The following is a 24,783-nucleotide window of genomic DNA, read 5'->3' as shown; positions in this document are numbered from 1 at the left end:
TTAATATCCAAGTTATTTAGTGGTTTTCTGATGACTTTTTCGAAAGGTATAGGAGGCATACGCTGCTTGGATTCTGGTACGAGAGGAGCTGATTTTATTTGGTCATCTATGAAGTAATCATGGACCTCTTGGCATTACTCTTTTCCTGTGCAGGAAAAGAGTAATGCCAAGAGGTCAGCTTTATCACTGGATGAAGAAATAGTGATGTCCTTAGCATAAAACAGAGGTGGAAGTGCAGGAGAGCAAAAGTTGAGCCTAACGGCCTTAATGAGGGATCAGATGGCAGTGCTTCCATTTGGACAGCATATGAGTTTTGTGACCTTTATGAAATCAGATTTGATCACGACTGAATTGCATATGTTGCATGCTTTGATATAGGCAGAGTGTGAAGCTGGAGTTCTTGATGAGAGCCACATGCGGTAATCGGAATTTTTTTTCTTTGACTGCTTTTGCACAGTTTCGGTTGAAGTACGGCTTAGAAAGTAGATGTGGATTATGGGTTGGATGGGGATGAAGGCCTTCATACCATTGATAATTATTTTTGTGACTCATTCGCAGCAGATGTTAGAGTCAAATGAATGAAAGCAATAGTCAGACCAGGGAAAGGAGAAGTAAAATTTAAAGAGGTCATCCGATTTGGCGCCCTTGTAGTACCGGAAGATGCGAGGTCGGAAGTGTTTGGAGGAAAGAGTTTTGTGAAAGAGGAGACTTGTATGAGATTGTAGTCTGAGTTGCCAAGAGGAGAGATAACCTCTGTGGTGTATCTGGAAGGAGAACTGGTCAGAAAGATATCTAGAGTATTTGAAGAGTTGTCAGGGATTCTGGTGCGTAGATGTATGATTTTTGCATCTGATGGCAGGGATCGATAAGAGAATACAAGTAGATTAATGGGGGGGTTAGGATATTAAATAATCGCAGTGTGAATTCCATACATGAATTTGGGTAGGATTCAGCCTATGTGGAAATGCTCAATGTAGCTGTGTAATTAATCGTCAGCACTCGTAGAGTCCCAAGGCAGTGAGCAAATGCCAAATTAATTCCCTTACATAAAGGGAGGCCTAGGACAGAGGTATAAATTAAAGAGGAATCAATATCTCTTTAGTGATAGTTAAGGCATTGGTTAAGTGTAAAATTCAGGAACTGGGAGAGAAAAATATGACTTTTGATATGTGTGTGTGTGTGTGTGTGTGTGTGTGTGTGTGTGTGTGTGTGTGTGTGTGTGTGTGTGTGTGTGTGTGTGTGTGTGTGTGTGTGTGTGTGTGTGTGTGTGTGTGTGTGTGTGTGTGTGTGTGTGTGTGTGTGTGTGTGTGTGTGAGGAGGGAGGGCACAGGTTTTGCCTTAGTAATTTACTCCCTTTCTACATTGAAACAATACTCGTAGTTGATCTGAATAAGGAAAATGTTTCTCCATCATACTGCCAGACTTTGCAACGGTATTTTTCAGGATACTGCCCATAAATTGGATCAAACTGGATGGATACAAACTAGTGAAATGAATAAAAAGAGAATTGATAGATATATTAGAATTGGTGGACTAGAATCAAGAAGAAGAAGAAAGACGACCTGTTCTGCACCAAAGTACTCAGCTACTGCTGTTTCATTTGTGAATTTGAACATTATTGATTTCTGAGAGTATACGCAGTTGTTTGCAAATAATGCTAATGGAAAGGACAATGGTTAATACGGCGATAAAAGTTAATAAAGGTGTAGAGCTCTCATAGGTGCGCAAAGGACAACAGACTCGTTTAATTTGGCAAGTGCATTATGTACTTTGGGCTGAAGAGATTGCAAAATAGAAATTACATTAATGGGATTACACTGCAAGAAATTGATGAGAGTGAGGATGATAGTGCAGTGAGAGTTAAATTTAGAGTATTCTCGTATATAGCCAAACTCATAAAATTCAACATGCCAGTTAAGTTAACGAAAATCATCTACTCGTACCTAAAAGAAAGACATATGCAAATAAAAAATCAACGAAACACTATCATCCAGACGAAAGGTATCGGCAGGCGTTCCTCAGGGATCACTTCTGGCACCTCTCCTGTTCTCAATCTTCATAGCGGACATCCCTCTGAACCCAAGAACAACAACCACAGCATTATATGCAGATGACACTGCAATATTGGCAAGATCTAGGAGTCCAATTCTGGCAATTAGAAAACTACAAAGCAACATTCACATAATTGAAAAATGGCTGGCAGACTGGAGGATCCAAGTTAACCCCGAAAAAAGTTCAGCCGTTCTGTTTTCCAGAAAGAGAGTCCACAACATGGATGACATTCACCTCTTAGGAGTCAAGATCCCATGGCAGAACGACATCAAATATCTCGGAGTAACACTCGACAAAAAACTCAACTTCAACAATCACATAAAGTACACTGCCTCAAAGACATCGAAAGTAATAGCGCAGCTCTACCCTATGATCAACAGGAAAAGCAAACTGGACATACAAACCAAGCTTCTCATCTACAAGATGGTAATACGCCCGGTCATCACATACGCATCCCCTGCATGGAGTCATACTACGAATACAAACATCCAAAAACTACAGAGAATACAGAACAAATGCCTGAGGATGATCTTAGACGCCCCTTGGTTCATCAGAAACTCACAAATCCACAGAGAAATGAACATCCCTTACATCTCCCCCCTACTCATAGATCTTGCTGAGAAATTCTTCGCCACAACAAGCAACCATCCAAACCCGTTGATCAAGGAAGCCTCAGAATATAACGAAGAAGAAAGACACAAACACAAAAGGCCAAAGTCCATTCTACGTCCAGCTAAACACAGCTAAACTCACAGCCATCAGGTGGCGAGCATAAAGCTCATTAAACAACCCATTCAAAACACTTACGTAACAGACAAAGGGGAAAACGAAAAGCATATTTGCTTCACCCATCCAGCCAGTAATGTTATGCGTTATGCGTTGTATATAGCAAAAGTAGATAAACAGTTCAAAGGATTGCTTGGATTTTTTTTGAAACGTTCTGATAAGCAGGCCTAAGGAGGTTGTCATCCCTCTTTATACAGTTTTGGTATAATCACAACCAAAGGGCCCATGAGAGGGGGGGGTGTAGGAGTGTATCATCTTACCTGAGCCCCCTCGGGCTCAGGTAATGGGGCTCGGTAGTCAAAAAGGGGGGCCCCGAAACGAAGGAGCGGAGCCGAAATTTTCCTAGGATCTCAGAAAATGCTTGCATATATTATGTGAAGACTAGCATTCACATTTGTGTAAGCCCACATAGTTTTATATATCGTAATTCGTAGAAATTATGATCCATGATATTATGAGTGTTGAGAAATGTAGAGATATAATGAATAATTTTATTTTCTTTAATCATAGCATCAGTGTGATTTAATTTTTAAATGGATAAATGGGGTCATATTTACCTATTACTTTTCTATTTTTATATATCACCATGTTATTCTTCAGTACTATTTTATGACTACTATTGCTACCATTTCTTCTACTTCTACTAAATTATTAGTATGAAATCAAGAGCCCAGAAAAGAAAAGAAAAGACTTAAAAGAACGAGAGTAAAATAAAAAAAGGGGTCAACAAGTGCTCTTTCAGTTTGGATTAAGTGAGGCTTCATATTTTTTTTTCAAAAAAAAAAATGAAGCCTCACTTAATTATTTTTTTATCGTGTAATTATTTAATTACACGAACTCACCTATAGAATTGGAGCAAGAAGAAATTGTTGGAAACCTCATTCCCAAACAAGGCGCAGTTGATTTTGATAATCATGTACAGTATTTTGATGAAGGAGCAGATGCAGAAAATGAAAATGGAAAACCAAAAAACAAAAAAAGTAACAGACATACAGATGCATGTGGAGGTGAATTTGAAAGATGAGAGGAGTAATCAGAATTTTGGTCTTCACATTGGATGTATTACAACCGAATTTCCATCTCATACATTCATCTCAAAACATTTCCACTAAACACCTGAAATCAAGTTTTCCCAGAAAGCATACTGAAATTTCAAAGCTTGTTTGGAGTCAACAGAAACTAGTTTTATATTGCTTTCCACCTCAATTATTTTTGCACAAAACAGTCAAAACTAGCACTTTTGCGTCTAAGTCTGCACCAGTATCTGCTGAAGGCTGGGATTCTAATGGGAAGTGACGAAAAACTTTCCTACAGGATCCAAAAACATGAAAAATGCAATAGTCACAGAGAATGTTACCTAGCTTGGCGAGAACTAGAAAGGTGCCTGCTCTCTGGGACAGGAATTAACATCATCTTAGAAGCGTCAATCAAAACTGAAGCTGTGAAATGGTACAACCTTTTAAAGCGCATCATAAATGTACTCTTCTTGAGATAACTTGGTCTAGCATTTACTGATATATCCCATCGAATTGGATTCAAACAATGGAAATTTTTTAGGACTGATTGAACTTCTCTCAAGATGGGAGCCCATCCTTCAGACATGTACTGAGCGTAGAGGAATCACAAGAAGTGAGTAGCTTCAAGTTCATTATCTGTCCCCTGACCCACAAAATGAATTTATTGTAGAATGTTCCAATCTTGTGGATTTCACAACAAATTCTTCCCATATTGGACAAACAGATTTCTTTTGAGATATGCACTTTTAAAAGAAAACTCAGTATATGATTCAAGAAAGATTTCTCAAGTTTACAGATTGTAGCAATGCAAGAAGGGAAGAACTCAGTTAATAACCGATACATTAAAAGAACATGCTATTCTTCTCAGTGATTGTAGAGCTCGAGCCTACGATAATAGAGCAAATATGGCCGGAAAATATGACGACGCACAAGCAAAAATAAAATAACAATGCTCAAAAGCAATTCTTTTACGTTGCGGTTGTCATACACTCAACTTATGTGGAAATGATGCTGCTGAATGCACACCTGAAGCAATCTTTTTTCAGAAGAATTCAAACTATGTACCACCTTGTTCAGTTCCAAAGAAAAAAGATAGTAATCGTGTTGAATGTGTAAAGCTTTTTTGCAGCTCACTTCCCTCGCATTAAATCAGCACTGGAAGACTTCCTAGAACTAAATTTGAGCCAAAACAAGAAATGAAGTCTATGGAGCTTTATTATATGTAACATCTTTTGCCTGTATGTTAATGTCAGCCGTGTGGTACAAAATATTAGCTGCATAGATATTTGCAACAAGGTCATCCAAGCTAGAGATGCCACACTGCATGCTGCATCTCAAGGAGCAAACATGGAAACTCTCCTCACAGAGCTGACATGACTTCGAAACAACTGGAAATGCATGTGAAATGAAGCCAGGCTGGTTGTATGAAACCTAAATATAGACATAAAACTCTTTCCCTTAGATATGATGGAGTTAGGCGCAAGAGGCCAAAGTCATACGATGACAGCACATCTGCTGCTAACTTGGAAGAAATGAACGATACAGATGATACTCCAGAAGAGACCCACTTCAGAAAGCGTGTGTTTTGCGTTTTGGTAAGCAATATTATAGCAGGATTAAATGTCAGCTTCAGTGCTGTTAAACAGTTGGCAGAAAAATTTGATTTCCTGTGGAAATATCTCATCATGTCAGAAAGTGATGTGGAGAGAAAAGCTTTATCAGAGAAATATCCTGCTGATGTTAATGGTGATGATTTTGAAAAAGAAATGCAACATTAACTCTCAGAATACTATTAACAATTCTAGCAACAACAGCTTCTCGAGAGAGAGAGGTCATTTAGCAAACTGAAGCTACTTAAGAATTATTTGTGTACAGTGTCTCAGTGCTTACTTTGTACTGATATACAGGTGTCTCCTGTAAAAGTTAAAGTATGTATTTCCTGCTTCCACAGTATTACCTGCTCTTCAACCCATATTCTTCAGTTGGATAGATCTAGGTTCGAAGCCCGTTTAGGACGAGAAGAACGATATGTTTTCAATTAAAACTGAATTAGGCAGTCTCATTAGGGATTGACGGGGGTTTCCTCTCTGGAACTCTGGTGTTTCATCCAGCAAACATTCACAACTACCTCTGGCAAACCAGTCCACCCATTCACTATACTCCAAACTAGAAATTTAGTCCTCATACCTTTATTAACCATGTTCTTACATAATTGCCACGAGTGACTCCATCTTCTCTCACTTCCTGCCATATATGGAAAAAAGTCATATATCTATCTTATAAAATCCCTTTAATAACTTATATATTTCTAGCATCCCCTGGTTTCTGCCTATCAAATTAGCCTTTGTAATCCACAGAACTTTAATCTATCCTCATAGGGAGCATTTCATAGCCACTCATCTTTGGATCTTCTTCACTATCTTCGCATCCCTGATGAAAGCAGGCAGTTATTCAAATATTGCTTTATTAATACAGGAGGATAATAACCTCCCTATCCCTTTTTGACAGATTAAACTATTAACCGTTATCCTTTGCCCAAACCACCAGCCTATTTAATTCATCCTACAGCTTCATTAACTATTGCTCTTCCCAGTTTTTCTTCATCGGAAAACAACTGGATATTTCCCTTTAAATTATTTATCAGCCATTCCCTTATTCATATCACAAGCTTCATACCAAACTCCTTTTATTTGTATTTACTTAATAAGAAAGTCCCATGTGGTATTCCATTGAAAGCCTTAACAAAATCCTGTGGTATCACTCCGTAGCCATTTTCTTTGTTCAACTCGGTTGTCACTTTGTTATATAAAATTAAAAAAAAAAAAAAAATGAGCAAATTACTAAGGTAAGCAGGGCCGCCCCTAAGAATTTTTCCGCCCCCGTGCAGTAGCATATTTTGCCGTCCCTTCTCCCTTATTTTTCGTATAGTATATGCCAACTTTGCCGCCCCAAAAAACTTGTCGCCCCGTGCAAATGCACGTCTTGCACCGTCGGTAGAGCCGGCCCTGAAGGTTAGTTCTACTTTTCACAAGACTGCTGTTTCCATACTATACCATATTCCCATCCACACATTCCTGAATTCCATCTTTTACGAATTTCTCCAATATCTTAACTACCACGATCCAGATTTTAATTGGTCTGTAATTGCTTCCTCTGTCTTGGAGTCTTTTTTATGCAATGGAATTATTTTGCTCTCTTTCCACTCGCGCTGCTTATGTATTAATTATCACGCATTGTATCAGACCTTATTCTAAGCTTCCCTTCCCCGCTGCACAAGTTTTAAAAATTAAACTCGAACAGGGAATTAATTATTTTTGTAGTCCATTTCCATCGCTATAGTATGCAGCTTGTGAACTCCTCTTACAAAAGTGCATATCCTTACACTCTGCCACATAACGAATTTAACCTTTAACTCCACAAATTTCAAATTCTCGATGCACTGCCCCCCCTCCCAGCGCGCACATTTTATGGTGCTGATGCATATTAGAATAAAGCCAGTTTTATACATGCATCGTGTATACCTAAACTCACTGATATAAGCAAACATAAAGAGAGATTATAAATTATGTCTTCTGGTAATCATTAACTTACATAAGTTAGATTACTTTGAGATCACCAGAAGAAATGCTTTTCAGTTTTCCATCATCATACTGTTTTCATTCTCTTCTTTTTTTCGTCATCTGCTTTTGCAGAAAACTTTAGTGTAATTTCAGAACCTACCTGCTTTTCTTTGTATGCATCATGTCTGATGCGTGACAGTAGGCGACTTTCCGCTCTCCTTAGTTGTCGCATGGCACCCCATGACAACTTCAGAGCATCAAACGACTCTTTTTTCTCTTTATCGGACATCAGAGCTGTAGGAAGAAAAATAGGAAAACATTTGCCTTTTAATAAGAAAATTCTATAAATGTAAATTTATTCTCAGAATTTGATTCACAGTTGAACGCATTTTTTAAGAAAATGCTTTAAACTGTGATGTTTGGAATCTATTTATCTAACTTTTAGAAATTTACCTGGAGAACGTCGTTACTGTCCAACGTTAAAAACTCATATGAGGTAACCGGTATTGTTGACGTGTAACCTAGCAACAATATTGATTTGATGCGCATAGAAACTATATCTCTAGCATCTCGTGTGAGTACAGAAATCAATGAAAAGTTACTATAAGAATCTCATTATTCTCCAGTTCAACTATTAGAAGTAACGTTTGCGTGCTTTTATATAACTTTTTAATAGACAAAGTTTTAATGAAAGTCTGTCCATGAGAACCTTCTCGAGAAGCAATCATTTTATCCTAGATACTGTAATAATAATAATTACAGTTATCTGTAAAACAAATGAATTTTCTGAGGTTAGTAGAATATTCTCTATCAATTATAGAACTATTATTACAGATAGATTTGTGTCAAAATAAAGATTTAGCATGAAAAAATGCTACTGTATTTCTAATACTATCGTTGTTATATATAATGAATGATGTGTAGTAAAAAGTGATATACAAATATTATGGATATTTCTACAACTGTGATAAAGTGTTAGTTTTGCTCTTAAAATATTGTTATTGGTAAATAAGCCTCAAGTTTGATTTAACAAATCCCCATTTATTATATTATATATTATATTGTATATAAGATATTCAATATATATTATATTATATGTTATATATCATATATAATATATATTATAAAGTTGATCTGCTTATTATCGAATTGCTATTTCTAGATGCTCTTACTTTCAAAGAATAAATTTGAAACAAATCCCATCCTCTACCCCCCAGCAAAAGATGGCGTGTTGCGCCAAACCTAACATGTTAGAATTTCGCATTCTTTTAATTTTCGTGCAATAACTCCAAGGAAAACGTTGAGATGGCCTTACTTTCAAAGAATAAATTGAAAATAAATCTTCTCAACAAAAGATGGCGCTGCTGCACTAAACCCACACTGTTGACCTTTTGGTTTCTTTTTAATTTTCGTGCGAAGTGAGATAAGTCCAAAAACTTTGAGAGAAGAATTGGTATTAAGATAAGATTAAGTAAATTTATTAGTTTTTTTGTGAATAGATAGTTTAAGGAAGACTCTTTTTTTCGGCTATTTCATTACTTCAGTTTTTTTTTCCAACAAGAAACGCAAACGAGTATTGTAAGAACAGAACAATTGGAGATCTGGAGACTAAGATGGGTGGCTGTGACGGTAATTTAAAAGGAATAATATTATATCGTCAGAAATAGAGATGCGTATCCTTATCGTTTCTCCCACCAACTTTACCTCCATTTTCGAGACGGTTAAGATTCCATAAATGATATAAAAAATGTCCATTAAGCATATATTAGTAGTGAACCAACCACATAAAACAAAAAATAAATTCCGGCCTCTAAGTGAATTGTAGGAAAGATTGGTTTTTACCTAATTAAGTGGTTATCACTTGTATTCATGATGACGGACTTCGTTGGACTCTCACGCATCAGCTTAATAGCTGTGGTTTTATCAATTTCATGATATACGTTAACAGAAAGCGTTTTGGATATGAAAACAAAGGTGCAAGATAAAAACATATTAATGTTGGCGACTGTAACTCAGCAAGAGAATGGTTATTTTAACATCTTCCAAAAATGTTTAATCCCTTAAGGGTTCAAAGATTACAGAGGTTTCATCACAACAGAGATTGCATTTACAGTTTTAGCAACTATTAATGTTGAGAAAAACAGTTTAATGATTAAGCAAAATACCTATGAAACTGATTTTCAGTGTGTGTATGTATATATATATATATATATATATCAACTTATTCCATACTGATTTACATGGAATCACCTAAATTAGTTATACAGTTTAAATGAAGCAGATGCACTCAGAGTTAACAAAAAGTATTGCAATATGTTTTTGTAATTTATCTGATAATCACTAGAGACATTGTTAATCTTATTTATAACCTATAAATTTATCAATAAAAATAAATGTATCCATTTTAACACAAACATTCTGCACTTATTTGTATGTGATAATATTACATAAAACACTTTCTTTAATGTTGAAGTAATACTCAAGCTATTTTGCATACCTCTTGTATGCCATATCCTCTGACCTTCAACACCTTGTACAGCATCACTACCAAATTCCTAGCTTCACTAGTTTTATGCAAGCCACTTTCATCACAGCAGAGATTGCATGTACAGTTTTAGCAATTATTAATGTTGAGAAAAACAGTTTAATGATTAAGCAAACATGAAACTGATTTTCAGTGTGTGTGTGTGTGTTATTCTATGTAATATACACCATATAATGTTTTGATAACAAAGCAATGCATATAACCTTATATTTTATCACAATTAGTTGGTGATCATTATCCTTTCCAAAACTGTCAGCTTATTCAAGGCATCCTACAGGATCTTTGCATCACTTTTATTAGCTGTTGTCATCTCTAGTTTAGCATTATCAGTAGACAACTATATATTTCCCTTTGAATCATTATTGTACAAATTAAAAGCAGTGTACCAGTATACAGAGCTCTTTGGTTATACCACTACCTTCTTCTTGATTTTACTCCATCATATATTACTTTGATGCTAACCAGTCAACTATCTTCTTATGTATGTTATTAGCTTCATATCTTCCCAGTTTGCTCTAGTTGTGTAGCAATTTCCTTTATTCAGTTCATCTGTCACTTTAATGTAAAAACTAACTGTCATAAAAGCAAGACCTGTTCTTCACAAAGCAATAGTGTTTTCATAAAGAATCATATTTCTACTTACCCATTCCTTATTATGTGCCCTAGAGCAACTTTTAAATACCATTCATCATCAATCAGATACTGATTGATGATTAAGGTATATGATTGATGATTAAGGTATATGATTGTTGATTAAGGTATATGATTGATGATCAATCAGATACTGATTAATTAATTAGATACTGAGAGGTCTATATGTTGATTGGATTTTAACAGTATAGATGCAAACACAGATTGATAAGAAAATAACTATTTATTAACTTAAACGTTAATATTTTGCTGGTATTATGTCCAGCATCTTCAGAGCATACAAACAAATTTGTTACAGTAGCGAGACACTAATATTCCACATAAAGAAATCATGGCTCTAAAAGAGCTACACAATAATAACCACATTACCATAACCAAATCAGACAAAAGAAACGCAACTGTAGTGATGGATACAACCGAATATGAAAGCAGAATGCACGCATTTCTCCAAGACCACTCAACATGTCAAATTATAGATCGAGATCCCACCAACTCACAAAAGAATAAGGTGCGCAAGTTATTGAACAAAGTCACTTCCTGGCCAAAAGAAACAGTCAACAAACTCAAACCTCTCCATGTTAAAACACCCAGGATATATTGAGCTCCAAAAATTCACAAACAAGGTACACCTTTGTGCCCTATTGTAGATAGTATAAACAGTCCCACATATAAACTTGCTAAACATTTAGCCAAACTACTAGCCACTTGCACGAACAATTCTCCCTCTTTTGTTAAAAATTATACCCCCCTAAAAAGTATTTTAGAAAACCACACCTTAAAAAGCTCAGACCTAATATTGAGTTTTGATATCACCTTATTCACGAATGTACCATTAACTGAAACTCTTACCTTACTAAATTCACAATTTCCCCCTGATATATTTCAGCTATTTAAATTCACAGTACAGGCAGGTTATTTTACATGGAAAGGGAAAATATAAAAACAATTAGATGGGACAGCTATGCAATCCCCCCCCCCCCCCCAGCCAACTTCTACATAGAACATCTGGAAAAGTTAGTTAACAACACAGCCACTCTCAAACCTAGTCTCTGGCTACGCTATGTTGATGATGTGTTTGCTCTTTGGCCACATGGCTCAGACACATTGAATACATTTTTAGTGCATCTAAATAGCCAACACCCTAAAATCCACTTTACAATGGAACTAGAAGTCAATGACTGTCTATCCTTCCTGTAAACACTTATCACATGTCTTCCAGAAGTTTCCTTATCATTCTCAGTTTATAGAAAACCCACACAGGGAGATATTTACACAAACAATCATACCATCACCCTTCTCAACAATGTGGCATCTTAAAAACACTAGCCCATAGAGCTAGAGCAATTTGTTCCAATGACATTGCTCTCACTTCTGAACTTTCTCGCCTGCGTCACACCTTCCTGACCAATGGCTATAATCCCCCATAAGATAGATAAAATACTAAATGCTCCCCCCAAATCCCCCCCCCCACTATCTACCACAAGACTACAACAAAACTATCACCATCTCATACATTAAAGTCATATCTGAAAAGATATCTAGGGTGCTTAACAAAACACCAACTATGCACTATATTTAAACCTTATGTGAAATTGATAACTTATTATCTTATTGATAACTTATTGATAAGTTATTTTATTATCAATCTGTGTTCGCATCTGTACCGTTAAAATCCAATCAACATGTGTGACGAACACATAAGCCTTTCCACATGATTGAGTGGTTTATAATTTGTGCCTCTGTCTTGGAGGAGCCTCCTTTGTATAACAGAACTTCTTGCATCCTTTTCACTTCCTTGGGACATTGCCAGCATTGAGACTTGACCTACTTGGTTAGAGACACTGCCATTTCTCTAGAATTTTCTTGCATTATAAGAAAATTCAAGAGAAATAGCAGTGTCTAAATCCCATCCAGAACATTACCAACATTACAAAAAATTTCCTTTTCTTCCAGCTTTCAAACACTTGTTTTACTATCGTTTTCTTTCCCATTCTATGTAAGTGGCCCTGCCACCTTAAATTAGCATTGCTGACAGTGCCCATTTCCTTCCTAATAGCTTTTTTCTTTCTTTTTTTTTTTTTTTAAATATCATTCTGTCTTCTGTTTCATTCCTCTAATGTTTACAGAACTCTTATTTCAGCAGTTTCTATTCACGGAACAGCTGTTTTATTTCTTACACAGCTCTGAGATCCCTATGTTAAAATTAATTCAAACATTGTCTTTGATAATTTTTCTCTTATTGTATATAAATATATTCAGTTGTCTCCTTACCATGAAACTTATTCAGTTATTCATTTGTGTGTTTAATTTGTCATGTTCACTATGTGCCTAAATAGCTTAAATATTTTAATTGTTCCTCCGTTGATAATGCAGTTGATGTTTTCCAGAGTTTTGCCTATTTTTATTGTTGATTTTATGTGCTAAAATAACAGAAATAAAAAGACAAGAAACTATGAAATAGGTAGTGAAGAATTCTAATTACTTCTACTGGATTTATTTAGGAGCATAAAGTAGTTGAATATCTCCAATTTTAATATCAGTTTAATACCACTTCATAAAATGAACCATATAGGTGATGAATAAGAATGGAGATAGTGTGTGCCCTTCTCTTGCATGTGAATTTACATCAAAACATCTTCTGCAGTACTTCTTTCAAATTTAACTGCTGATTTACAACTTAAATATAGACTACATATTGTTAGAAGTTTATTTTTCACTTGGTTAGACTATAATAAATTTAGTTTAATCCTTTATCCAAGTGTAAGCAAACAAAGTTTGCGCCTGAAAATATCTTCAGGACTGAGGTAAGGTAGTGCAATACCAGGCAACTCCGAGCAAAGGTGGACCAAGCTCTCATCACTCCATGTCTCAGTATCTCCCATAATGCAAAGCACGTCTCCTTGCAGACATATATATTGCCATGCATTAAGGGAAGGGCCTCCCACTGACGAGACCTCAATACAGGTCGAAACCGGTCTGGGTAGTGGCCCTTCCCTTCATGCATAGCAGTATACATGTCTGCAATGAGATGTGCTTTGCATTATGGGAGATACTGAAACAAGGAGTGATGAGAGCTTGGTCCACCTTTGCTCGGAGTTGCCTGGTATTGCACTACCTTACCTCAGTCCTGAAGATATTTTCAGGCGCAAACTTTGTTTGCTTACACTTGGATAAAGGATTAAACTAAATTTATTATACTACATATTGCTCTTTGCAGTGTTTCACTTATGCCATATAACTGTAGTGTTTTGAACAGGATTTCTCTTGACACCTTTGTTGTGTGCTTTTTCCATATTTTAAACTTAAATACAGAAACTTATACTTCCATAGTATATTAACTGTTTGTCTTAAAATGAAAATTTGATCCTGACATCTCTTTGACTTGAACATCGTTTGTTATTCTCCACATTTGTCTTCTGCAATTTTTCTTTGTTCTCTTATCGAGTATGATTGAATAAATCTTACCGGAACACTCTTTTTTTATTTTCACATGCAGTATTAGTTCCTTTTTCTTTCTAGCCAAGGCAAGACAAGGTCTTCTGAATTATGCAGCATTGCCACTGTATATCTTTTATATCTCTGTTTGAGCATTGCAGGTCAGCTGTCATATATTTCAGCTGTCTTTTGACATTTCAAGTTTCCATTATTATGCCTGATTCCATTTTTCTTGAATATTTTTACCACTGTTCTGCTACTAATTTAACAGTATTTCAGAGTAATTACTCCAGATAAGCAGAATATCTTTATCTTCAGTTTTCATCTTCCCTTTATTGTACAATTTTTATACTACAATTTCTTTCATTTCCCTAAATCTTTCCTTATATTTATATACAAATTAAAGAGTGGTGGCCTAGTACTGAGCTCTGAAGTATTCCACTAGTTACTCTCATTCTCCTAGATTCCATTCCACCATATACTATCTGACAGGGTCATACTCACACTTTTCCCCAAGGTGCTAGGGTGCTCTTCTGCAGGCCCACCTCTCATTGTTTGCCCCCCCCCCCCCCCCCAGGTAGAGCCTCGTTTACCTGTGCATAAAGTACGGCCCTGTCATATACGGCTCTGGTATATGACTGTCAGCCACTTCTCTAGTTTCCATGTGGTATATTCTGCCATATGCCTTTGCAAAGTCTAGCAATATCATGGTGTAGCTATTTCCCTTATCTAATTCTATTGTCACTCTATTATAAAATGTCTACATTTACTAAGGCAGTTCCTACCTTTCACAAACCATGCTGCCCACAATGGAGTATCATGTTCCTATCCATCCACTGTTGGATTTCATCTGTAATGAGCTTTTCCAATACATTAACTACCCCTGAGATAATAATTGGTCTATAATTTGCTACTTCTGTCTTGGAGCTGCCTTTATGTCATTGAACTGTCTTACCCTGTTTCCAATCCCTTGGAACCATACTAGAGCTGAGACTTAGATTGAACATCATTAGAAACACTGCCAATTCTCTTGTGCATTTGTGTAGCACATGGGCCAACATGCTATCCAGTTCTACTGCTGCATTTACATTGATCTTTTTCAATATTCTGAGCACCTCCTGTTCATCTACCTTAATTCCGACATCAGTTTGCACCACATCACCAACTACAAAATCTCCACGTGTGTGATATCTCTTTGCAAAGTGATTACTCAGCAACTCAACTATTTCTTTTGCTTCTGTCATCTTCATCCCATCAGCATTAAAGTCATCCTTCCATAGACATTCTTCCTCTTACTTGCTACATAATGAAAATAACTCTTGAAATTACTTTGGCCTGCTTAGTTAATTTTCTCTCATGATTTGACCTTTCTTATCATACAAGTCACCTTTCTTTCTTGCACTTTGTATTCATGAGTATGTTGATCACCTTTTTTCTTTATATTCCTTCAACTGATTCCCCCCCCCCCCACTCTTGCTTGATATCTGTACTCATCCACTTAACCCCCTACTTGGTTTATCCTCTTGACTGTGGGTATGCTGTCCAATCCTGCTTCTCTCAAACAATCCCTGACCACTTCCCATGTAGCATTGTCATTCTTTCTTTCTTTGGAGCAGTGCCATAGCTTCTCGAGCTATGGCACTGCTCCAAGATGCCTCCTAAGTCTGTCTTAATTACCAGCTTTGTAGTTTAACATAAACCCTTTCCTGACAGAGAATTCTACATGTTTAGCAACTTCCCAGAACAAGACTTCATGATCACTTTCTCCAATTGGAGGCAGAGTGTCTAGGATACATCTTCTGATGGTGTTACCAGATCCAGCACTTTCAGATCCCTGGTCTTCTCCATGACATGCTGTTTCAGGTAATTATCCCTTACTAGCTGTATAGATTCCACTTCTTCCATCTTGCTATTCCCCCTTTCCTTCCTCTGTAGTTGAAGTCCTTCATAATAATTGATTAGCCTGCACTCATTGTAATAATCTGCTGATGTATGGCATACACATGTTCCTGTGACATCCCCCCCCAGTCTATAGCAGCAACCAACAATATATTTTGTTCCATTGGCCTCTTTATCACACTAAATAGCCTCAAACCATCTCCCCTGGACTTAAAACCATCTTCTATTTTTGTTGGTTGAAATTCTTCAGCTTACATCAGCAATTTCCCACTTCCTGTCTTTCCTCTACGAAAATACAATACCCTTTACATTCCAATTCCATCCCTGGAACTATTTTTTTGTCAGCTAGGTTTCATTAATGCCTATAATTTTTGGCAAAGTTGAGCTGACCAATTCCAAAACTCCTCTCCTTTATTTCTGGTACTTCTGACATTTGTGTACATGCATTTCAACATTGTTTTGGACCATAGTTATTATTGTGCAATGTCATTGCCAGCATATTCTTATTTGAAACGTGTGAAACTGCATTCACTATTGCATAATCATTTCTGTACATATACACCCTATAGTAATAATAATAAAATCAATAAGTAATTGAGAAAAAATCATGTGAATATAACAAGGATCTGTACTTAGCTTTTGTAGATTTGGAAAAGGCATATGGTAAGGTGCTAAGATGAAACTTGTTCAAACTGCTTCATTTATCAAGCAATACTTAGTCGATATTTCAATTGTAAATCAGCATTTCAAATTGAAGGAGGTACAGGAAGATGGGTTGATGTTAAATCAGGTGTGAGACAAGGGTGTACATTATCTCAACTCTTATTTATCATTTATATGGATCACATTATGAACAAAAGTGGTATTAAACCTGATAACAAAATTGAAGATGTTAATCTCACCTCTTTACTCTACATAAATACTGTTATACTTCTAAGTAAATCTAGTACAAAGAAACATTGAGAACATCAACTGCATTCTGAATGGATATGGAACAAATAAAACCCTTCAGCTATTTAGGCACAGTTTGTAGTGAAGATGGCAAATTAAATTTGGAAATATACAGCAGAATTAGAAAAGCTGGTGGAATAGGAAGTCATCATCATCAAATTCCTGACATGTACCCTCAGGATATTATGATAGTACTACATGAAGAACTAACAGCATTACTAACTTCCTGTCAACGATTTTCCTCCAATCTGTTATCTGTCATAATAAATTTAGTTTAATCCTTTATCCAAGTGAAAGCAAACAAAGTTTGCGCCTAAAAGTATATTCAGGACTGGGGTAAGGTGGTACAACACCGGGCAACTCGTTGCAAAGGTGGACCAAGATAACATCACTCCTATCTCAGTAGCTCCAATAATGCAAAACACATTTCCTTGCGGATATGTATAATGTTATGCATTAAGGGAAGGGCCATTACCCAGACTAGTTTCGACCTTTATTGAGGTCTCTTCAGTGGGAATCAAGCCCAAGTGGAGATACCCGGCAGAAGCATTAGCAAGGTCGCCTCTACCTATAGGAGTTGCCAAATGGTGTGCTACCTTTTTACAACTTTTGGGAACTCCTAGAGGTAGAGACGACCTTGCTAATGCTTCTGCCTGGTATCTCCACTTGGGCTTGGCTCCCACTGAAGAGACCTCAATAAAGGTCGAAACTAGTCTGGATAGTGGCCCTTCCCTTAATGCATAACATTATACATATCCGCAAAGAAATGTGTTTTGTATTATGGGAGATACTGAGATAGGAGTGATGTTAGCTTGCTCCACCTTTTCAATGAGTTGCCCGGTGTTGTACCACCTTACCCCAGTCCTGAAGATACTTTTAGACACAAACTTTGTTTGCTCACACTTGGATAAAGGATTAAACTAAATTTATTATAGTCTAACCAAGTGAAAAATAAACTTTCAACTGTTATCTGTCAAGACTCCAACATTCTCAAATCTTATATTTCTGTCTTCTAAGGCACTTTACTATATCAATCCACCTATATCTTGGTCTTCCTCTGGGTCTTTTTCCTGCCAACCTTACAAAGAACACTGTTTTGCTAATCTTTCCTCTCCCATTTGTTTAAGTGACCAGACTACCTGAGATTAGCTCTGCTAACACATTTCTGGATGCTAACAATGTGAAGTTTTTTCCTAATCCTCATTTTTAATATGATATTGCCATATGATGTTCATGCCCCTAATCTTTCTCAGGACTCTCATATCTATGGTCTCTAGTCTTTGGTCAAGTGTTTTATTTCTAACCCAACTCTCAGATCCATAAGTTAAAATTGGTTTAAACACTGTATTGTATATACAGCTAATTTAGTGTTTTGGCTAATTTCTCTGTTATTCCATATAAATTTATTCAGTTGACTTCTTTCCACACCAGCTTTGTTGATTTTGTTGTCTATTTCCATATTTAATTTACCATCTTCATTAAAAATTGTGTGCCTAAGTAGCTGAAATGTTTTACTTGTTCTGTAGTTTCTCCATTCACAATGCAGTTGATATTTTCAATGTTTCTGCCTGTTTTCATCGTCTGTCTTAAAATCAGTACGAAGTCAACTGTATAAATTTTATATGGAATAAGAGAGAAATTAGTTATTAAACTAACTGTTATACAAGACAGTATTCAAGCCAGTTTTAACTTATGGATCTAGGTTAGAAATAAAAGACTTGATCAAAAACTGGAGACCACGTATATTATGAGAGTCATGAGAAAGATTAAGGGACTGAGCTGATGGCATCAATGGCAGTATCGTATTAAAAATGATGATAGTGTGAAAGAACTAGACACTTGGTAGCATTCAGGAATGTTTTACTTGTGGAAAGGCTTAGACGTTGGTTATGCATTTTCACTATATTATTTAAGGAAATTACAACGTACTAGAATATACATTAAAATAAATTTTAATATATTTCTATATTTCGGCAACGTCACGTTGCCATTTTCAAGAACTTAAGTACAAGACACGTGCACGTAGGCACAACAAAACAATAAGTGAGGAAGAAGTATGAAGCTGTTATTTCTCCTAAAGTCCTGATGGTGCCCTCTAGTGGGCAATGTTGGTATTCTTGGGTGATTGGGCTGAAGGTCTTCTGATGTAGGTTTTCCAAATTTGAGGAAGTCTCATGCAGCCAAATTTGTTGAGGTTTGGATCGTTTCTTAGGACTGAAGCTGATTCTATGAAAAGCCTTTCATATCTGTATTTGCTACGGTGTATTAACCTGGCTTTCTTCCACCGTATTCTATGGCCGGTATCCAGCGCATGGTCAGCAAGACCAGAGTGGCTGTATTGGTGAAACCGGATGTAGTCCTTGTGTTCTGAAATTCTGATATTTGCTGTCCTGCCTGTTTGGCCAAAGTAGGACAGCTTACAGCTGCAAAGGACCTGGTATACACCAGGTAGGTCTTTAGTTGAGCAGATAAGGGATGCCAATTTTTTATATGGTTTGTAACAAGAAGTTAAGTTATGTTTTTTTAGGATTTTTGTGATTTTTTCCAAGGTGCCTCAGATATAGGGTATGGTGATGGATTTAGAGTAATCCTTGTTGTGAGGGGGGGGGGGTTGTGGTTTACTGGTTTCAATATTTTTTGGATTTTTTTTTTTTGGGGGGGGTAGCCATTGGCTGAGAAAGTGTTGAGAATGTGGTTTAGTTCTGTGGTTAGGGCATTGTCATTAGAGCAGATAAGTTTAGCCCTGTTGTGTAGTGTCTTAATGACTCCATATTGTTGTGAGGGGGGGGGGATTGTTGGTGAATGTATCTGCCTGTATGGGTGGGTTTTCTATATACTGAGAAAACCAAGGTTCCATCAGGCTGGCGGGTGACTAGTGTGTCTAAGAAAGGAATGCCATTGTTTTTTTCTTCTTCCAGGGTGAATTTGATTCTGGGGTGTTGGTTGTTTAAGTGTGTTAAGAACTGGAGAGGAGTGCATCGGAGCCATGTGGCCAAATAGCGAATACATCGTCTACATAGCGAAGCCAAATGGTTGGTTTTTGTGGGGCAGAGGTTAAGGCTTTCTCTTCAAAAGTCTTCATATAAAAGTTGACCAAGGGTGGGGAGAGTGGAGAACCCATGGCTGTCCCCTCTATTTGTTTGTAGAATTTTCCTTGCCAAACAAAATAGCCTGAGTTCATTGTGAACTGAAATAGGGTTGTGATATCGGGAGGAAATTTAGCTTGGATTAGCCTCTAAGGATTCTTTGAGTGGGACATTTGTGAATAAGGAGGAGACATGAAAACTGACCATTATGTCAGTGTGTTTGAGTGTAAGGTTTTCTATGCTGGCTTTGAAGTGGGCTGAGTTTTTTATGTATGAAGGTGTGTTGCCAGTATAGTGTGAGAGAGCTTTGGCCAAATGTTTAACTAGTTTGTATGTGGGGGAATCAATGCCATCCACTATGGGATGTAATGGCACATTTTCCTTCTGAATTTTTGGGAGTCCATAAATACGGGGGGGGGGGGGGGGGTATGGAGTTATATGGTTTTAATTTGTTGGTGATTTCCACAGGCCAAGAAGTGACCTTCTTAAAAAATCACCAACAAATTAAAACCATATAAACAAATTAAAACCAGCCTGATGGAACCTTGGTTTTCTCAGTATATAGAAAACCCACCCATACAGGCAGATACATTCACCAACAATGCCCTAACCACAGAACTAAACCACATTCTCGACACTTTCTCAGCCAATGGCTACCCCCCCCCCCCCCAAAAAAAAAATCCAAAAAATATTGAAACCAGTAAACCACAACCCCCCCCCTCCCCCCTCACAACAAGGATTACTCTAAATCCATCACCATACCCTATATCCGAGGCACCTCGGAAAAAATCACAAAAATCCTAAAAAAAACATAACTTAACTTCTTGTTACAAACCATATAAAAAATTGGCATCCCTTATCTGGTCAACTAAAGACCCCCCCCCCCCCCCCCCAGACCTACCTGGTGTATACCAGGTCCCTTGCAGCTGTAAGCTGTCCTGCTTTGGCCAAACAGGCAGGACAGCAAATATCAGAATTTTTATTATTCATTATCAGAATAATTATTAACACAAGGACTACATCTGGTTTCACCAATACAGCCACTCTGGTCTTGCTGACCATGAGGTGGATACCTGCCATAGAATATGGTGGAAGAAAGCCAGGATAATACACCATAGCAAATACAGATATGAAAGGCTTTTCATAGAATCAGCTTCAGTCCTAAGAAACGATCCAAACCTCAACAAATTTGGCTGCATGAGACTTCCTCAAATTTGGGAAACCTACATCAGAAGACCCAGCCTAATCACCCAAGAATACCAACATTGCCCGCTAGAGGGCACCATCAGGACTTTAGGAGAAATAACAGCTTCATACTTCTTCCTCACTTATTGTTTTGTTGTGCCTACGTGCACGTGTCTTGTACTTAAGTTCTTGAAAATGGCAACGTGCCAAAATATAGAAATATATTAAAATTTATTTTAATTTATATCCTAGTACATTGTATTTCCTTAAATAATATAGTGAAAAAAAAAAACAGGAATGTTTTAGTAGAGCTAACATCAGGTGGTATGGCTACTTAAACAGAATGGGAAAGGAAAGGTTTGCAAAACAAGTGTTCTTGCCAGAATGGCAGGAAAAAGATCCAGAGGAATATCAAGATCTAGGTGGATTGATACAGTAAAAAGCCTTAGAAGAGAAATATAATATAGGAGAGAACAAGAGAAATATAAAAAGACATTCTAAAATACTGATGAAGTTAAGCAAGTTTGAGTGCAGTTAGTAGTTGGAAGTGGATCAGTTGTTTGATGCTGTTGGCACACACTCTCTTGATGAGTCTTTGGACTCCCTGGAGATGTCACATAATAATAATAATAAAAAACATAATGCACATTTTATATTGGTCACTATTAACTCTTTTATAGTGCAGAGAGAATATTCAATTTATAAATTTGATCTTTTAATTCAGCTTCTGAATACTGTTTTCTAATTTGGACTGAAGGATATTGTTATTATTATCATAATAATAATCTGGTATTTACAGGCCCTTGGCTCAAATCCTGCCCAGATTGCTTTTGCGACCATAATTTTAGGATTAAGCTGGTTAATCTACTATTATTATTATTATTATTATTATTATGTGACACCTCCAAGGAGTCCTTGGAGATTAAGTGGTTGAGACTTTCCATCTCCACCACTTAATTCACCAGCTACAGTGAACCGCATCATCTACACCAATGCCATCTACTGCCCACCACCACTAGTATTTCCACAGACAATCACAAGCATCTATGCCCACAGTGGGATTCGAACCCGCAGCCTTTTGACTGGAGAGTGGATATGCTAACCATTCGGCCAACCAGGCTGGCATATATAAAGATATTTGTGTGTGAATAAATTACCTGTTCTAGCTAGCTTGCCTATTTTGGGATGGCAGTTTTTGGGAGAAAAGCCCTGTAACCTCTGTACGAGGGAGGAAGAGGGATCTGAAAAGTTATGATAAACACCTAGAACAAATATGATATTTAAGCAACTGATATAACCACAAAAAAGAATATCCATGTATATAAAAATATAAGAGCATAAGTTACTTTCATAACTCTGCTACTAGTATGTTCTTTCTTGTGGTTATATCAGTTGCTTTAATATAATTTTTGTTCTGGGTGTTTATCAGAACTTTCCTGACCCCCCCCCATTGTATGAGACCAGCTCGGTCACTTTCATTTGAAATGTCTTGATGAAGGTTCTTCACAACAATGGGATTTATACCCAGGTCTTTCTATCCAAAGATTTTGTGAAATCTGACTGTGCTATGGAGACTTTCATCATATATTTGACAAGAAATTATATTTAATCCTTTACCCTTGCATAAGCAAACAGGGTTTACATGTGAAGCATCTTTATGACTAGGCTATTTGTATGCAGAGCTGTTGACTTCAGATCACTTCCCTCAGTGAAAGCTATACCTATGAAGTTGCTAAGGTTGAATCAGTGCAGGTCTTATTTTTATTTTTATTTTTTTCACATATAAGTAGTAAAAAAGTGTATCACATTATAATTAAAATACTCTGGATCAGTAATTGTTGTTGTAAGTTTCATTTAGTTACAAATATTTGGCAAGAAATTATATTGTTTAATCCTTTACCCAAGTTAAGTAAACCAAGTTTGTACATAAAGTCATAAAGTTACTTTGTAATGAAGTAAAAAAAAAAAAAAAAAACTTTCATTAACTAACTCTGATCTAGAGGCTTTTGTGTTGTAGTTATTTGTCTGTTTAAAATTGGTGTAACAGTACTTAACAGATTTATAATTCTTTTAAATTCCTGTTAATAATTAAGAAAAAATTAAAAATATATTTTAGTTATAAATTATGTATAATTAATTTATGCATTTGTTTCTTTACAGAAAGCATATAATAATATGAAATAAAAAGTTCAATGTCTTTAAGATTATGCACAAGTTTTCTGACCTTAGCAAAACATTATAGTAGACAAAGCTTGCTTTCAACTAGAAAATTAACAACACAGTTACAAACAGATTTTGAAGTCCCAGAAAAATCATGTGATATTACTGATGAAGCTTTACCAACTCAAGTGAGAGTAGTAATATGTGGTGGAGGAGTAGTAGGCTGCTCAGTAGCCTATCATTTGGCTCGTGATTATGGCTGGAAGGATGTTGTAATTCTAGAACAAAACAAGTAAGACTATTTAATATTATGTTGTTATCATTTCTATTATCTTGTGGCAGTCATTTTTTAATATTGATTTTTTGAAAATTAATTAAATTGTTTGAGCAGAATATATTTCTATAAAAAAAAAGATGGTTATTTATATAGCTAAAAAAAACAACTGATATAAACTAGTGATTTAGAAATGTTTGTAGGTTATAAATGAGTTGTGTTGCAACAATTCAGTCATAATCTTTTGGTTGGAACTTGGAAATGAATACTTTAGGCACAATATTATAAAGGGTAGCTAGGTTTCTATTCTAGTTTACACCTTTTTGTTTAATCTAATAAGCTAAAATATTGTACAGATTTGAAATTACGCTGAATGATTAACAGTAGAAATAATCATTCAGCATAATTTCCTGATATGTATCCTTGTGTGAGTGTGGTGAGATGCCATTCCACATCTGAACTCTCCTGATTTTAATCCATTTTCAAGTATTAGCAGAAGAGCTGCTGTCACTAAAAATAAAACAAATAAAAATTCTTAGAAAATGAAGTGAGATATACATAAACCAGAGAAATACACATAACATGCACAACAAATTTTATGGGATGATTTGCTGCTCCATCAAACTGCGTGTATTCCTGCCACCTAAATGAATCACCTGATCAACATTATTAGTTCTCTTTCTCCCTCCCTATAATGGCTGTTTATTATTGGTTAGTTATTTATACTTTGCAAACAAATCTCTTTCTCTCTCCTCATAAGTTTTTTTTTTAACTATGCCATCATAAATTCACTTATTCATGTCTAGATTTAATAGGATCACATGCTATTCATTCTACCCAGCAACTTATAGAACACACATATCACAAATGTCAATTACAGTCATCCCTCAACTTATGTCCGGGTTTCGTTCCATCCAGCAGGACGTAAGTTGATACATTAAATCAACAGAGTTATAGGGGTTAGGGACTTAATAAGTATACTGTCATTTTAATTTTTAAACCTTATTATAAAACTGTACTGTGTGTTACTGCCACTATAAAGCAGGAGAATAATCACCCAGATCTTCCTCCACAATCACATCTTCATTACCATCCCTGTGTGAATCAACAGGCTGTGGCTCTTCTGGTGTAACCCTTTTTTTTTTTTTGATGAAAATGTCCAATATGCTTTGCTTATTCCTCT

General features: G+C 36.3%; 1 protein-coding gene across 7 annotated transcripts in view; it reads left to right on the top strand.

Annotated features, from left to right (window-relative positions):
* The first annotated feature begins 8,767 nt into the window (after positions 1–8,767).
* The window catches only part of LOC150110256 (pyruvate dehydrogenase phosphatase regulatory subunit, mitochondrial), a 366,839-nt gene continuing 350,823 nt past the window's right edge, over positions 8,768–24,783 (top strand). For 3 of the 7 annotated variants that reach the window (XM_090398625.1, XM_090398642.1, XM_090398614.1), the window contains exons 1-2: positions 8,816–9,043; positions 23,327–23,618. In XM_090398625.1, coding sequence (XP_090254751.1) covers positions 23,359–23,618 — 260 coding nt within the window. In that variant the 5' untranslated portion in view covers positions 8,816–9,043; positions 23,327–23,358. Of the gene's footprint in view, positions 9,604–23,326; positions 23,619–24,783 lie in introns of all 7 variants that reach the window. The other 4 variants (XM_090398618.1, XM_090398634.1, XM_090398616.1 and 1 more) reach the window with 4 other exon arrangements.

This window comes from Typopeltis vanoorti, chromosome 1, assembly GCF_054136105.1.
Source record: "Typopeltis vanoorti isolate ZY-2024b chromosome 1, IOZ_Tvanoo_1.0, whole genome shotgun sequence".
In the NCBI taxonomy this organism is placed as follows: Eukaryota; Metazoa; Arthropoda; class Arachnida; order Uropygi; family Thelyphonidae; genus Typopeltis; species Typopeltis vanoorti.
The sequence above is the reverse complement of the archived record's forward strand: the minus strand, read 5'-3'. Positions and strand labels throughout refer to the sequence as shown.